The sequence below is a fragment of the Pantherophis guttatus genome, chromosome 2 (genome assembly GCF_059756535.1).
Source record: "Pantherophis guttatus breed Tessera chromosome 2, ASM5975653v1, whole genome shotgun sequence".
NCBI lineage: Eukaryota > Metazoa > Chordata > Lepidosauria > Squamata > Colubridae > Pantherophis > Pantherophis guttatus.
Window position 1 is genome coordinate 250,127,329 of NC_142064.1, and position 15,619 is coordinate 250,142,947.

General features: G+C 41.1%; 1 protein-coding gene across 4 annotated transcripts in view; it reads right to left on the reverse strand.

Moving 5' to 3' along the window:
- MTMR14 (myotubularin related protein 14) overlaps positions 1 to 15,619 on the reverse strand; it is a 123,504-nt gene that overhangs the window by 47,316 nt on the left and 60,569 nt on the right. For all 4 annotated transcript variants that reach the window (XM_034431760.2, XM_087883815.1, XM_034431758.2 and 1 more), the window contains exons 16-17: positions 15,309 to 15,441; positions 8,911 to 9,087 (exon numbers count right to left, since the gene is read on the reverse strand). In XM_034431760.2, the coding sequence (XP_034287651.2) occupies positions 8,911 to 9,087; positions 15,309 to 15,441 (310 nt within the window). The remainder of the gene's footprint in view (positions 1 to 8,910; positions 9,088 to 15,308; positions 15,442 to 15,619) is intronic.

Here is a 15,619-nt window from a genome sequence, read left to right on the forward strand (position 1 = left end):
CCCTTGCCCACCCACCCATCCCCCTCCCTCGACTTCCCAGAACAAGCACAGGGTATAACATTCACAAACATAAAACTAAAATATGCTAACAATTTGTTGACTTCAAATTCTCCCTAGGTCTTTAACTCCTTATAACTCAAAACACTGTAAACATAAACTAAAGATTAAAAATGTTTCATTCATAAGCTATATGAAACTTCTTAGTCTGATACTTGTTTTGAATACAGTCAATCCATCTTCTCCACTCCGATATGTATCTTTCGTTTGAGTGATCTTTAAGATATGATGAGATTTTCGCTATCTCTGCCAAATGCGCGACTTTTAGTATCCATTCCTCAATAGTAGGTGGATCTTCTTTCTTCCAATACTGTGCCACCAGTAGCCTGGCTGCTGTTATTAAATTTAAGACCAACTTAGTCTCTGTCACAGTACAATCCGTAACTATTCCCAACAAAAAAAACTGTGGTGTAAATTTGATCTTTTTCTTTAAAATATTTTGAATAATCCACCATATTTTTATCCAGAAAGCCTTAACTGTTTTACATGTCCACCATATATGAAAATACGTAGCATCTTCACACTCACATCGCCAACATTTAGATTGTAAATTTGGATACATACAGGCTAGTTGTTTTGGATCTAAATGCCATCTATAAAACATTTTATAATAGTTCTCTCTTAAATTTTGGGCTTGTGTAAATCTTACATTTCTAACCCATATCTTTTCCCATGTTTCCATCATTATTGGTTCTCCTATATTTTGTACCCATTTTATCATACACTCCTTCACTAGCTCTGTTTCTGAATCTATTTCCACTAATACATTATACAACCTTTTTATATGCATTTGACCTTTGTCTCTTATTTGTTTTATCAAGTTCTCATCCTGTTGCAAAATACCAGTTTTCTGATCTTCTCCCCATCTGGCCTGCAGCTGTCCATACTGAAACCAAGTTCTAATTATTCCTTCTTCTCTTAATTGTTCCATAGATTTTAGTTGTAATCCAACTCCTTCTTTATAAAGGAGTTCCTTATATGTAATCTTATCTTGTTTTTGCTCCACATTTATATTCTCTATCGCGTGTCTGGGTACTGTCCATATTGGTAACTTATCGTTTAATTTGTATTGATACTTCTTCCAGACACGCAATAAAGCATTCCTTAATATATGACTTTTAAAAGTCTTATCTACTTTCTTATCATACAATAAATAAGCATGCCAGCCGTAGACCAGACCGTATCCTTCAATGTTTAATATCCTTTCCTCCGTTAAATTTATCCAATCAGTAACTGCTGAGAGGGCAGTGGCTTCGTAATACAATCTTAAATTGGGCATTTTAAGACCTCCTCTTTCTCGTGTATCTTGCATTATCTTTTGATTTACTCTCGGTTTCTTCCCTGCCCACACAAACTTATTTATGCCCTTCTGCCATTCCTTCAAATTTTCATCTTTTTTAAGTATAGGTATCATTTGAAAAAAAATAAAAACCTTGGTAAGACATTCATTTTTACTGCCGCTATCCTTCCCAGCAAAGACAATTGTAATTTTTTTCCACTTTTCCATCTCTTTCTGTATTTTTGTCACAACGGTTCATAATTGTGCTGATATAGTTTCATATTTGTGGTCATAATATAAACCCCTAAATATTTAACCTTCTTTACTTTCTATCTCTTCTTTTTGGCTACTAGTCATATTTTTAGCTATTATCTTTGTTTTAGCTGTATTTATTTTAAAACCAGATACTTGTCCATATGGGTTAATTATTTCCATCAAGGCTGTAATCAATTGTGTTGGTTGGGCTAAGGTAACAACCAGGTCATCCGCAAATGCTCGTAACTTATACTCATGCTGTCTAATTTTAATTCCCCTAATTTTAATATCTCATTTCAGATATTAAATCTTAAAACCAAAGATTTCAAAAGTATCAAAGACCGTGGCAGTTGTGGAAAAGGTCAGACAAATCTTTCCTTCTTAAGACACGAAGAAAATCCATCAGGTATTCCTTGGTGCTGTCTGAGCTTGGTTTTTTACTGTATGATTTTTTTGAACAGGTGTTAAGGATACAATATGATAAGAAAAAGGAATCGTCGCTGCACTGAGTTCCTTGAAATGAAAGCTAGACATTGATACAATGTGGCAGACTACAACCACCTTAGGAAGTCCAATTTTGAAATATAAATACAGAATAAAATTAGTAGCATACATAGACAGTCGCCTCAAGGCGAGATGGGCGTCAAAGAAATCTAATAAATAGCAATAGCAATAACACTTAAGACTTATATACTGCTTCACAGTGCTTTACAGCCCTCTGTAAGCGGTTTACAGAGTTTACAGATTACCCCCAACAATCTGGGTCCTCATTTTATCAACCTCAGAAGGATGGAAAGCTGAGGTAATTTTGAGCAGGTGAGAATCGAACTGCCAAACTGCAGTCAGACAGCAGTCAGCAGAAGCAGCCTGCAATACTGCATTCTAACCACTGTGCCACCATGGCTCAAACAAACAGACAAAAATATAGTATAAAATATTGCCCCAAACAAATTGCCCCAAACAAAATTAAATGCAGCCTTAGATCACGAGGGATCCCATAGTGCTCTCTGAGCTTGGTTGTTTTTATGCAGACGTTTCATTACTCAAATTAGGTAACATCATCAATGCTAGTAAGGAGTAATGTTTGCTCTCAATTTATATTCTAGTGGCTTGCCTTGACTAACTCTGACAGGGCAGGCCACTAGAATATAAACTGAGAGCAAACTTTACTCCTTACTAGCACTGATGATGTTACTTAGTTTGAGTAATGAAACATCTGCATAAAAACAACTGAATTCAGGGAACACCAAGGACCCCTCATGTCAACCCTGAGCTAGAAATACTCTCCTTTGTTGGTAGTCTGATATGATCTCAATGGAACTGCAGTTTCCAATCTATGAGAAAATATCATTATACTTAATTTTGCATTCATTAGCTCAAACCTCAGGAACTGAATGTAGGCAGCACCATTTATGAAAAATTCAGAGAAATGAATATAATTTGAAAGAAGGGCAGTGGTTATGATTAAAGAGCTAAAAATTTAAGATCTGTTGAAAAGATTTAATTGAAGATAAGGAAAGGCCAATTCCAAATGAATGTCAGAAATGCCATCCTAACATTAAAAGTGGTTCAACAACTGAACTAATTAGACAGAGAAATGATAGAATTCTCTTCCCTGAACTCGCTCAAGTGGAGGCTAGATGGCTATTTCAATTTGGATTCCTGAACCAAGCGGGAGGTTAGATTTGGATGGCCCAAAGCAGCGTTTTTCAAACATGGCAACTTTAAGATGTATGGACTTCAACTCCCAGAACTCCCCAGCCAGTCAGCCAACATATCCAGCAGTCTCATTTATGGGCCCATATTAATTTCTGCACAAAGGTGGAAATGGTGAAAAGTGCACTTTGGGAACAAAAATATAATTTCCTAAGATTCTCAGCCTTCCAGAAAAATGTTTATATCCTACAAATCTACACAAGCAACTCCACAATACATTTCTGACATTGTGGAGAGAAATAAACCAGAATTTCAGCATTTGTGCTACGGGTGCTTGCTAGCTTTTCTGTCAAACCAGAAAAGCTGAAATAAAATTATATGAACATAATTGAAGAAGGACTTCTCTTTTTCTTCCCCTCTGTACCTTTGTTCATCCCCATTAGTTTACAGTAGTGGCCAAAATTGTGGAAACCTTTTGGGAAAAGTATATTTTTGAGGGGTTTTTTTGGGAGTTTCAAGATAATTATATTCCACTGCTGGAATGGCCTGGGAATAGCCCAGACCTTAACCCAATTGAAAATCTATGGAGCCGACTAAAGAAACTTGTTAGTCAGAAGCGACCCAGCAATAAAACCCAGTTAATAGAAGCAATCATTCAATCAATCTTGGTTTCACATTATAACAGCTGCAGAAATAAAAGACTTGGTTCACTCCATGGGAAGATGTTGTAAGGCCGTAATTCATGCTAAAGGTTACCCAACTAAGTATTAACTGACATGGTGATAATTTTTGAATATCTCATTTCTTCTACGTGTTTCACTTTTCTTCTTTATACTGTAACTGCGATTCTAATAGCAAATCCTTCATAAAAGTTATTGCATTACATTCTTGATTAAATTACCTTTACATTGATATATAATTGTATGGTACTACTCCAAAAACAAGTGGTGTTATTAGCTAGTTTTAAAAAATATACTTTTCCCAAAAGGTTTACATAATTTTGGCCACTACTTGTATACATGCAGCAGGATTCAGCCTGTCTTGGGAGCTTTGAGTGCCTATCATAATTTGGATTTGAGTTTATTATTAATGGTTAAATTCTACATCAGTGCCTGGTGCCTAAAACCGACAGTTGTCCATATCTGCCTGATGTAAGCAGAAATATGGTAATCAGCAGACATGCTAAGGGCTCCCTATGTGCAAATATTTAACTAGAAACAGCAGAGACCTAATAATTACTCTATTAACAGTGACTGAATGGCAGACAGATCTTTGTACAGACCCTAAAAATACAACCTGCAATCAAACACCACTTGGGGCAGTCAGTAGAAATTTTCAAGCACATCACTTTGCTGACATATTACAGCATGTATTACCTGACTCAGGGCATAATTGCAAGCTCACAATAGCTCAGATCCAAGCGTCTTGCACCCCAAACCCCAAACAAGAAGGTCTTGCCTATAGCAATAGCCATTAACTTATCTCAAGAGATATAATAGACTTCCCCAGGTTACGGCAATTTGCAGATACTCTAAACCTTTAGCTAGTCTAGCAGTAGTGTCAACATTCCAACTGATGAAACCACCTTGACAGGTAGATTGATTAAGATGTTGTCTCCAGAGAGACCCAGATTCAAATGCACATTGATTTGCAGATCTTAACTGGGTGCCATAATAAGTCATTCACTCTCCCTCAAGTCCAGCCCAGCTGAAGTAGAGAAAAAATCAGAGGAAATCCTTGAGCAAGGTATAAATGCAATATATAAAAATACTGGGAATCTTCAGAATGGCTGCAGGTAAATATAGGAACAAGAATTTGCAATCAATGGCCAGAAGCTTAAAAATTCCAGGTATAGCAGGGATTGAGATGGGCAAGAAGAAGGTATACAGGTAGTCTTTGTTTAGTGACTGCCTCACTTAGTTACCATTCACAGTTACTATGGTGATGAAAATAATTTTACAACCAGAATGGAAAACTGGAAAAGAAGCTCATATAGTCCTTGACTTACAACAATTCATTTAGTGACTGCTTGAAGTTACATCACCACTGAAAAAAGTGACTTATGAAATTACAGAGTTGTCATTCTTTTTCGCCAAGCTAAAGTTTCAGTTTCTTTCAGATTGGAATGATGAATTCATTTAAAGAACAGACGAATGAATATAAGAAGCATAAAATACAACACTGTGAAGTTGTGGAGGAGACACCAGCACTCCATCCAACAGTCCATTCCAAACTTCTGGAACAGTGCAGATAGTCCTCGACTTACAACAGTTCATTTAGTGACCGCTTGAAGTTACAACAGCACTGAAAAAAAAAGTGACTTATGACCATTTTTCAGAATTAGGACTGTTGCAGCATCCCCAACGGTCCCGTTATCAAAATTCAGGTGCTCAGCAACTGGTTCATATTTATGACAGTTGCAGCGTCCTTTTGCGATCGTCTCACAAGCAAAGTCAGTGGGGAAGCCAGATTCACTTTACAACTGTTTTATTAACTCAACAACTGCAGTGAGTCACTTAAGAACTGTGGCAAAAAAGGTTGTAAAATGGAGCGAAGGCAAAACTCATTTAACTGTCTCGTTTAGTAACAGAAATTTTGGGCTCAATTGTGGTCATAAGTCAAGGACTACCTGTATTCTCAAAATTATCACAAAACTGCCAGTGTATTTTTTTTCTTTTTTTTGGAAAAAAATGCTTCCAGATGTAGCATGAACAATTTGCTAACCACTTGTGTGAGTCTTAAACATAATTAATTTGGCTGATTGCGGACCCCCTCCTGAGTATCATCTTTGCTTCTTTGAAGAATATTATTAGTATAGAATTTAAGCTGGCTTTAGAATCAAGCAGCTTGTACAGCATTGTGAACAACACACAAAATAAAAAACAACAACAACATCTCAGATAGGACACGCGATGCAAGATCACTTTAGATCTTACTTAAAACAAAAGAAATCCACGAAGTGCATCTCAATGCAGGAGGGGGGAAAATACCATGGACAGCTCCTCACAGTACAAAAATTCTTCATGCCACCAAGGCAGAAATTCATTAGTTGTATATTTGTGGATATTTGTGGTACTTATGAACTGGTTCTGAAGTTATGACAACCTGATTGCATCGCATGACTGCATTTCGAATTCTTGGCAACCAGTCCACATTTATGGCTGTTTGCAGCATCCTGTATTCACATGACCCTGATTTATTACGTTTTTGCCCAAAAGCCGCATTTACAAAGGGTTTGCTTAACCAAACTTGCTTAACCACCAAAAGATCATAAAATCAGATGAATCACACGAGCGACCTACTTTATGACCGTCAAGACACAACTGTAACTGGCAGGCTCAATTATGGTGGTAAGTTGAGGACTACCTGTATTATTATTTTTTTTAAGCATTTATTTTCACCACAGTTGAACAGAATGCCCAAATAGGAACAACCCAGCAGTCTTGCTGCAATTACTGTAGGAAACCAGACAACTCCCAACAGGGCTGTACTGAGTGATGCCTTTTAATTTCACTCATTCACGGCTTCGGGCAACTGGAGCGCAGGAATGCATATGCCTGCCAGCTTAACTACCAATATGTTTCTTTGGCTTCAATTAAACATCACTCCAGCCTTCAAAAGCAGACAGCCAGGCCTAGTCTGCCACTCTGCCCATGTAACAGAAAAGACTTCTGGTGGGAGATGGAGAGATGGAGATGGGAGATCAAAGCCAGCCAGGTTTTTTTTCTTCTTCTCTTTTTTCACAGCTGACTTCAACTCCCAAAATTCCCCAGCCTCCCAGAATTCTGGGAGCTGAAGTCTACACATCTTCAAATGGCCAAGGCGGAGAAACATTGATTTATACTTTAGAAATATGTTTATCTCTCAAGCAGAGTCCCCCACCCACCATCCCATTAAAAAGCTACTAGTGGAATACAAACTCAAATACTTTGGCCACCTAATGAGAAGGAAGAGACTCACTGGAGAAGAGCCTAATGCTGGGAAAGATTGAGGGCAAAAGAAGAATGGGACAACAGAGAACGAGGTGGCTGGATGGAGTTGCCAAAGCAGTAGGCGTGAGCTTAAATGGACTCCGGGGGATGGTAGAGGACAGAAAGGCCTGGAGGAACCTGGTCCATGAAGTTGTGATGGGTCGGACACGACTTCGCAACTAACAACAACAAAGTGGAATACAAGCATCCAGGCTTAATTTTTCCTCTTGGACAACAGAAGCAAGTTTTTTTTAATAAAGGATCTGAGAGCATTCAATGTTTATTTATTACACCTAATATTACACCAGGTTTCTAGGCAATAAACAAGTCAAGCTAGAGTAAAAACCTTAATACCAAACTGTGACACATAAAACAGGACACAACATTTGAACATTTGAATCCAAACCAGCCAAATGCATATCTAAATTGGGGGGGAGGAGTCTGGGACACATTTCTGTAGTTCAATGGGCCCTTAGATGGAGAACTAGTTTCAAGAAGAAAATCCTGCTTAGGATCTCCCCCAAAACCTTTCTTTTCAAATGAAAACAACCTGAGCTGAGTTTTCATTTTGGCTTTGGCCCACCGCCGTTTTCGCCTATGATCGAGGTCTATTACAAATACAGCAAATACAGTGTAATTTTGGCTTCTCCCTTGACAAAACTGAACTCCGCTCCGGTATTTTAAATACATCTTTTGATAAGTTGAAGACTGTGACCAACAAGAATTACAGCAGAAGACTTACCTGGCCAAAAAGGCAAAATCCTCATCAAATTTGCATTTCAATTTTACCTGTATTATAGTCAAACTAGGCTTGTGCTGCTGAACTGCATCCGCCTAGATGGGTGGGGGTGTTCTTTCCTTTCCCATCAGCTTTTAAATTGCAATTCTAGTGATTCATTTCCACATGTACATGTCCTCTCCCAGTTACATAAATCCACTAAGTGCATCCTTCTTAGGGGTCCAAGAAGGACCTCATATACATGCACGCTACCTTTCTACAGGCTCCTTAAGAAGTCTGCGTTTACATTAATGCTCCATAAACATTTCCCCATGTCCCTTGAAATCTGGATATGAAACTTTCATATCCTAAAAATCTCAGCATTGTTTCATTTTGATGAAAATGTCATTTTTTTTTCAACCAGAAAACCATGGACACAAGCCTATAAATTGCAGACATGAAATCATCAGAACCGGAAAAGAACTGAGCTGAACCTTCTAGCTGTCCCAGATTCAGTTCACTAAGGCTCTTTGTTCCTCTGATATGGTGACACGCTCCAAATCTCCAGACTCTGGATGCCAACCATTAAATTTACAGTCTTATCTCCACTTTCCCTGTGTCAGCCAAGTCCCTATTTATGGCAGCAAAAACAAGCCTCTCAGGTGGCAGAAGCCAGGTGTAGCTGAAAAGCACTAAATTGCTACTGTAATTATACTTTTCTACTGCAGGAGGCAAAAAAGCTCACGCCGCTTTTTCTAGAAAGTGATTTGAGACGCTTCCAGAAGATTCTCTGCAAACCATTTGCATGCGTCTACCTGACCAGATTTCTTCCAAACAGAGATTTTTTCCCCCCAATAGGGATCAGGGATTTCCTCTGTTCCCAGGAGGAGCCCTGCTCATACCTGTGCTTGCTAGGAATGCCTGACCCCCGTCCTCCCCTTCCCAATAACTGACAGGAATGAACTGCCTCTCACCTGGTCTTAGGGACTTCGAGTGGACTGCTGCCTAGTCTTGAGAAGTTCTCTGAATGATTGGAAGAAGAGGAGCTGGAGGATCTTGCGTCAAGTGTGCCCTGGATGGGCAGCCTGTCTTCAGGTTGCTGCGTCCGATTCCACAGGACAGCCTGAGGGGACGATGCACAGTTTTTCCTCCTGCAAAGGCACAACATTATTCATTTGATGTCTAATCCATCGGGGGAACTTTACTCAGATGGGTCTGACTCTGCCTTTATACTAGTGGAGTTCCTAGGCATACCTTATCCATTTTATAAACTTATACAGTTAAGGTGTTATTTCTCCGGACTTCGGAATTATTTCCAAATGAAATCAGTGCTAAGGGAATTTCCCCCCCTGAAATTTAGTAATAGACTGGAAGCAACGAAGTTAAAGTTACTAACCTGTTTTAAACATGTAGCATAGAAAAACAGGCAGCCAATCTAATAATTAAAGATCTGCCAGCAATGGAATAACTCAAAGGAGAATTCTTAACATACAAATCACAATTAAGAACTTAAAAATTATTCATAGCCAGAAGGCCTCCAAAATAAAGATGTAACTGTCTGACGCAGTATTCCTACCATCCTTTTGTTCAATATTCAGAGGTTTCATATTAGGACAGTCCAATGGTGAAATTCAATTTTTTTTACTACCGGTTCTGTGGGCGTGGCTTAGTGGGCGTGGTGTGGCTTGGTAGGCATGGCAGGGGGAGGATACTGCAAAATCTCCATTCCCACCCCACTCCAGGGGAAGGATACTGCAAAATCCCCATTCCAGTGGTGAAATCCAAATTTTTTTACTACCGATACTGTGAGCGTGGCTTGGTGGGCGTGGTGTGAACGTCTTGGTGGGCATGGCAGGGGAAGGATACTGCAAAATCCCCATTCCCTCCCCACTCCTGGGGGAAGGATATTGCAAAATCTCCATTCCCACCCTACTCTGGGGCCAGCCAGAGGTGGTATTTGCTGGTTCTCCGAACTGCTCAAAATTTCCACTACCGATTTTCCAGAACCTGTCAGAACCTGCTGGATTTCACCCCTGGGACAGTCCCAATATTACCAATGGGAAAGTCAAGCCTCAGATACAGTAACTATTTCTCTAAGTTACCTCACAAATGGGGCAAGAGCAGATTTTGTCATTCACAGTATTACCTTTGATGTTCCAACAACGGTTTAGAGACCTGTACAAGTTTTCAAACACTTGCACACTTAACAGGATCCCAAGATAACTAGCTTCTTCCGTTATTGGAATTCATCGTTCATGCTTCCTAGCAAAGTCTAGCAAGTCATGCAAGTTGATTCGCTAACCCATCTCTTGACAGAGTTGAGTTTCCTGAATATCCACAGGAAACATCTCCATACCCTCTACATCTGCATGGCCTCTTCTGTAATTTGTCACTTCCATGATTTAAATGGCTCCATGCCGTATCCAGAAGCTTCTTTCTGTCTCTCTTCCCTCTCTATTATACAAACTGAGGGAAAGTCCTTCAAAAATCTCCCATTTTGGAAAGGTACGTGAACAAATTTGATAAATCAACACAGGTTAATCCTCAATTTACGACCACAGTTGAGCTCAAAATGTATGTTGCTCAGTGAGAAATTTGTTAAGCGAGGTGAGGTTTGCTCCGTTTTGTGACTTTTCTTGCCACATTTGTTAAGCAAATCAATGCAGTTGTTAAATTGGTAACACGGTTGTTCAGTGAATCTGGTTTCCCCATTGACTCTGCCTGTCAGAAGGTGATCGCATGATGCCGGGATACTGCAACCTGTTGTGGCCCCGCCCTCTGAGCCTATCTCATTGGAGGAAGAAAGCTCCGAACATGAGGAAGAGGAGTCAGCCAGGCCTCCCTCTCCAGGCCCCTCCCCTCTGGCACTGTCTCAGGTGCCGGCCGAGGGAGAGGAGATTAGCCAGGAGCCAGGTGTCTCGGATGAGAGCGAAGGAGAGCCGTCATTCCTGGATGCACGCCAACGAAGGCGTGATAAACGGTTGCAGCAGCTAAGGAGGCGTGCTAGGGATTAGAACTGAGTCACTGCACCACACCCCAGAGACTATATAAGAGAGGGTGGTGGCTGGTAAAACTCCGTGACGAACAAAAACGAACTTTGGCTAGTCACTTGAACAACGTCTGAAGCTGCCGAAAGGGATATTGTTTTGCTGGACTATTTGCAATGCGTATGTAATTTTATGTTATCTGTTGCAGTAAAAGCTCTTGGCAGACGGTGATTATATTGCTGCCAAGTTTGAGATAACGACCTGTGTGCGTGCCAAGTACTTTCTTAACCCTCGACTGGCTGTGTTTGTGTGTGTGTGGACGGGGACAGATCACAACCATCATAAACGTGAGTCAAGTTGTCAAGCATCTGAATGTAAAACATGTGACCATGGGGATGCTACAATGGCTACAAGTGTCGTAAGTCACTTGTTTCTGTGCCGCTGTAACTTTGAACAGTCACTAAGTGAATTCTTGTAAGTCAAGGACTATCTGTACATGTTTTTAGAAAGACCCGTTTAGATATTCATTAGCATGACAGACAGATAAAAGGGAAGAGTCTTTATATGGCTTAGACCACAGGTGTCAAACTCGCCACGTCATGTTGCCGCCACGTATCGCGATGTTTTTTGTCTTTGCGGCGCTGGGGTGGGCGTGGCCTGTGTGTGACGCATCCAGCCCGCGGGCCGGGAGTTTGACAGCCCTGGCTTAGACCAACCTGGAAATGGGCTGCATCCATTCCACACGGTCAGCTTCCTTCCAGAGGCTCTAATTACTAAAACAACTTCAGGGATCTCTTTCTGTTTCGGGACCAGCAAAGCCTCACACAATTCAACTAGACTTGCAATCAAGGAAGTGCCATGGCTTTTCAACTGTACTAATCAGGTTTTGATGCTCAAGGGATCTGAACCTGCCACAGCCTCCCTGCCACATTTGTTTGCCTTTCTATCTCCTCCGCTCCCCATCCAGCCATCTCTGAATTCCCGGATGCTTGCTAAGCAATTATCGGAAGTCTGCCTTATTTACTACCGGTGGCTGTGTATGTTAATAAGGACTCTCCTCAATCCCCAGGATTTCCTTGGAAAATCCTCAGCCATTTTTCTCTAACATATGACAGCAGCCCCAAGCTTTCAAAAATCTCTCCCCCTTCCCCCCCCCTACACCTTCCTTGTGACTGTGGCAGGTACAAGGCTGAGATTTAATGAAGTGCTTAGTAGCTCAGCTTAGCAGCACTCACTCAAGCAAGGAAGGAAGGAAGCTGCCAGAGATGAGATGCAATTAAAAGGAAAAAGGCTGTTTCAAACTGAACAGGCCCCGTCTCCGATTTGTGCAGCCATCCGAGTTCTGGTTAGAAGGGACACTGAGGGAGAAAGACCCGGAATACCTCTTAAAAATGGGTCTCCTTGCATACAGGCGATTTCCTTTTCTTCCCAACTGTTTGTGTCACCTCACCCAAGCCGACATCATCATTGGAGCCCAACCTTAAGACATTCCCCACCCCCCCTAATTTCATGACAACTCGCAATACAAGATAGACAGCGCAAGTACTTAAATCATTGTGAAGTGACAGCTTCATTTTGAATTGAGAACTATGACCTTTACCTCAGCTGGATAGTTTCCACCGTCAAAAAAACTGTTCTGCTTTCCTTTTAAGAATTTGATTCCAGTGCTTTTGTTTTAAAGGGGGAAACATACAAAATAAAAACAACTCTATTCAAAAATGCCCTTTCGGTTGACAAATAAGGATGTTTTTATCAATTTTAATCCTTAGGCCTATCTCATGATAATCCCTAACCTTTGTTTCATTTTTAAACTTGTTTCTTCGATATTCTTAGAAAACTGACTTCTTCTTTCAGCTCCTCACCAGCAAATCCTTCCTTTACTGGATATGCTAGAAATAGGGTGAAATAAACAAGGAGTCTATGGAAAAATAAGGCATGGCACCAAAGGGTATTGTAGATGTCCTCTCTGAAGTAATTTAGACAGTATTTGAAAGACCATCTAAAATAAGGGTTTCTGTGTTGACCTGTGTATCTGAACCAGGTACTCCAAGAGTCAAAGGCTTAAATAATGAAAATAGAGCAGCCACTTTAGACAAGCTTATCTCACTATATACTTTGATAAAATAATTTGTTCTTCCGGTTATGGAATGTCCATTCTTTTGCTCAGTCCTGCAGTCCATCACAGAACAACCACGTTCAGCTTTGAATGGTTTGCCTGCCCTCCTGTTGGTTCAGTTTTCATCATCAGCTCTTACTTCTATGTACATATAGCATCTATAGGGTACAGGGCAGACTGATAGGCAAGGGCAGCCCTTTCTAGAATGCCCCTGCCAGGAACAGATTTAGATTTCTCCCCCCCACACACATACTTTATGTGCTTCGAGAGGCAAAGTGTGACAATAGCAAGCTGAGAATTTACGGTTACCCAGAGGACTTCCACTGGCTTCTCAGTGCAGCCCAGATTTAGCTCATAATAATTGCACGGTAAAATATCATTAGCACACATGCTTGGGGAGAAGAAAGAAAAATTAAATGGAACAGGGAAAGCCTGCAGCAAAGTTCTGGAATCCCCAGCCTCTCTGCTCCTGCCTGTCATGTGGGAGAGGACTAGCAGGCTCCTCAGATCCTCTCAAAGGTCTCCAAAGTCAAGTCAAAGAAACGTGGGAGAACAAAACCCCCAAATGGAAAGGGCAAAATACTGTGTTTGTCCGAAAATAAGACCCTGTCTTACAAATATTTTTGCCACCAAAAAAGGCACCAGGTCTTATTTTCGGGGGATGTCATCCACTGACTCACCTCACTTGCGCACTTCACCCCGGGCCTCGTTTTCGCTATCAGAAGCCTTCAGGAATTTCTGCAGCCGGCAAGGCTTTCCTAAAGGCCTCTGCAGCCGATAACAGAGCTCCAGAGCTCTGTTATCGGCTGCAGAGGCCTTCAGGAAAGCCTTGCCAGCTGCAGAAGAAATGGATAGGCAAGGCAGGTATTGGGATGTGCGAGGCCTGGCTGCAACTCTCTGAAGGTAAGTAGTAGGGCAGCTCCACTCCCACCCCCACCCCAGCTTAATTTTTATCCATGCATCCTGGAGTGGGTAAGGTCTTAATTAGGCCTTATTTTGGGGGGTAGGGCTTATATTGTAAAAATCAAGCTAGGACTTACTTTTGGGGTAGGTCATATTTTCGGGGAAACATGGTATTTCAGCTAGGTATACTATACAACATTGTGCAGTTGTGCTGTATATTATGCCTGGGCAAATATTTGCAGATTGAAGAAGTATTTCTGCACAGAACTATTGGGAAGCTGCTTCGCCATGGCTGTGAGAACTTCTAGCTCAGCACTGACTACCCTCACTGACATCCATTCTCCAAGGACAGTGAGGAATCTCTGCCTGGCTATGCCACGGACCTGATTGTAAGACTATCAAATGAACTTGAAGGGAGGGGTGGGATTCAGGAGAACCATTTTCAGCCCCAAATGTCTCCCCAGCCTTGAAGGAAGGTTCGGGATCATACAAAACAGGAGCCTCCTTGGTGAAAACCGAAGGGTGCCTCGGAGCATGGAATGATCTATTAGATTGTGAATGGGCCTTTTTTTTGGTGGCCGACAGCCACATTTAATATTTTGGAAGAGCCCACGTGGCACAATAAACAAAGCAATGATGCAAATGAGCAGAGCCTGAAGATGGTTTTGGAAAGAGATTCAGGAATTCCTTATTGAAAGATTATTTCACCAATTTACACTACACTTTCCATGATTTGCTCTCACAAAATAGCACAAAACCATGCTAGCAATCTTCATCCATTATGCCTGGATCAGACTGTAAGAAGAGATGCTTCGGAGCTGTATCTGGTCTGCCCTTTACTGTGTGGAAACAACTTAACAATAGCACTTAGATTTATATACTGCCCCATAGTATTTACAGCACTCTCTGAGCATTTCACAGTGTCAGCATGTTGTTGCCCCCAACAATCTGGGTCCTATTTTACTGACCTCAGAAGGATGGAAGGCTGAGTCAACCTTGAGCCCATCAGGGTCAAACTCCAGACTATGGGCAGAGTTAATCTGCAATACTGCATCCTAACCACTGCGCCACCAGAGCTCATGCCCACTAAATTAATAATTCACCTACACATAATGAAAAGTGGTCATTATAAAGATATGTAATAATGTAGAGATTTGTACAATGTTATTATTTAGCAACAACATCCACACGGGGGGGGGGGGAAGCAGCTGAAAGTATTCTCTCTTTCCACCTCCCTTTGCTAAATTATGTTACTGAAAAAATTCCCATATTTTCACCATTCTGCTTTCCTGGTCAATGTATAGAGCCATTCATCTTCAGGACATACAGATTTCCCACAGAAGAAAGTTTGTATATAGGTGCTGACCAAGAAGCTTGAGGTCCTGTTAGCATCAACTCCACAGCGTCGTAAGTGAAACTCCCTGCAGCTCCAGGTGAATTCTCCATCATAAGAGAAAAGTCACTGCTCAGACTGGTGGTGCTGCCCCGGTCCCTCTGCTCTGTAACACACAAAAGCATCCAGAGTAGGAGTGAATTGATATGCTGTCCATACCCTCCTGGAGAATGATGAAGTCCTAAGGTCCTCATTAACACATTTCCAAAGAGAAAAACCAAGCATGAATTCATAGATCACAGAGAGAAACTGCTCATACTGCAGACTAGTTCAAGTTCTGCAGG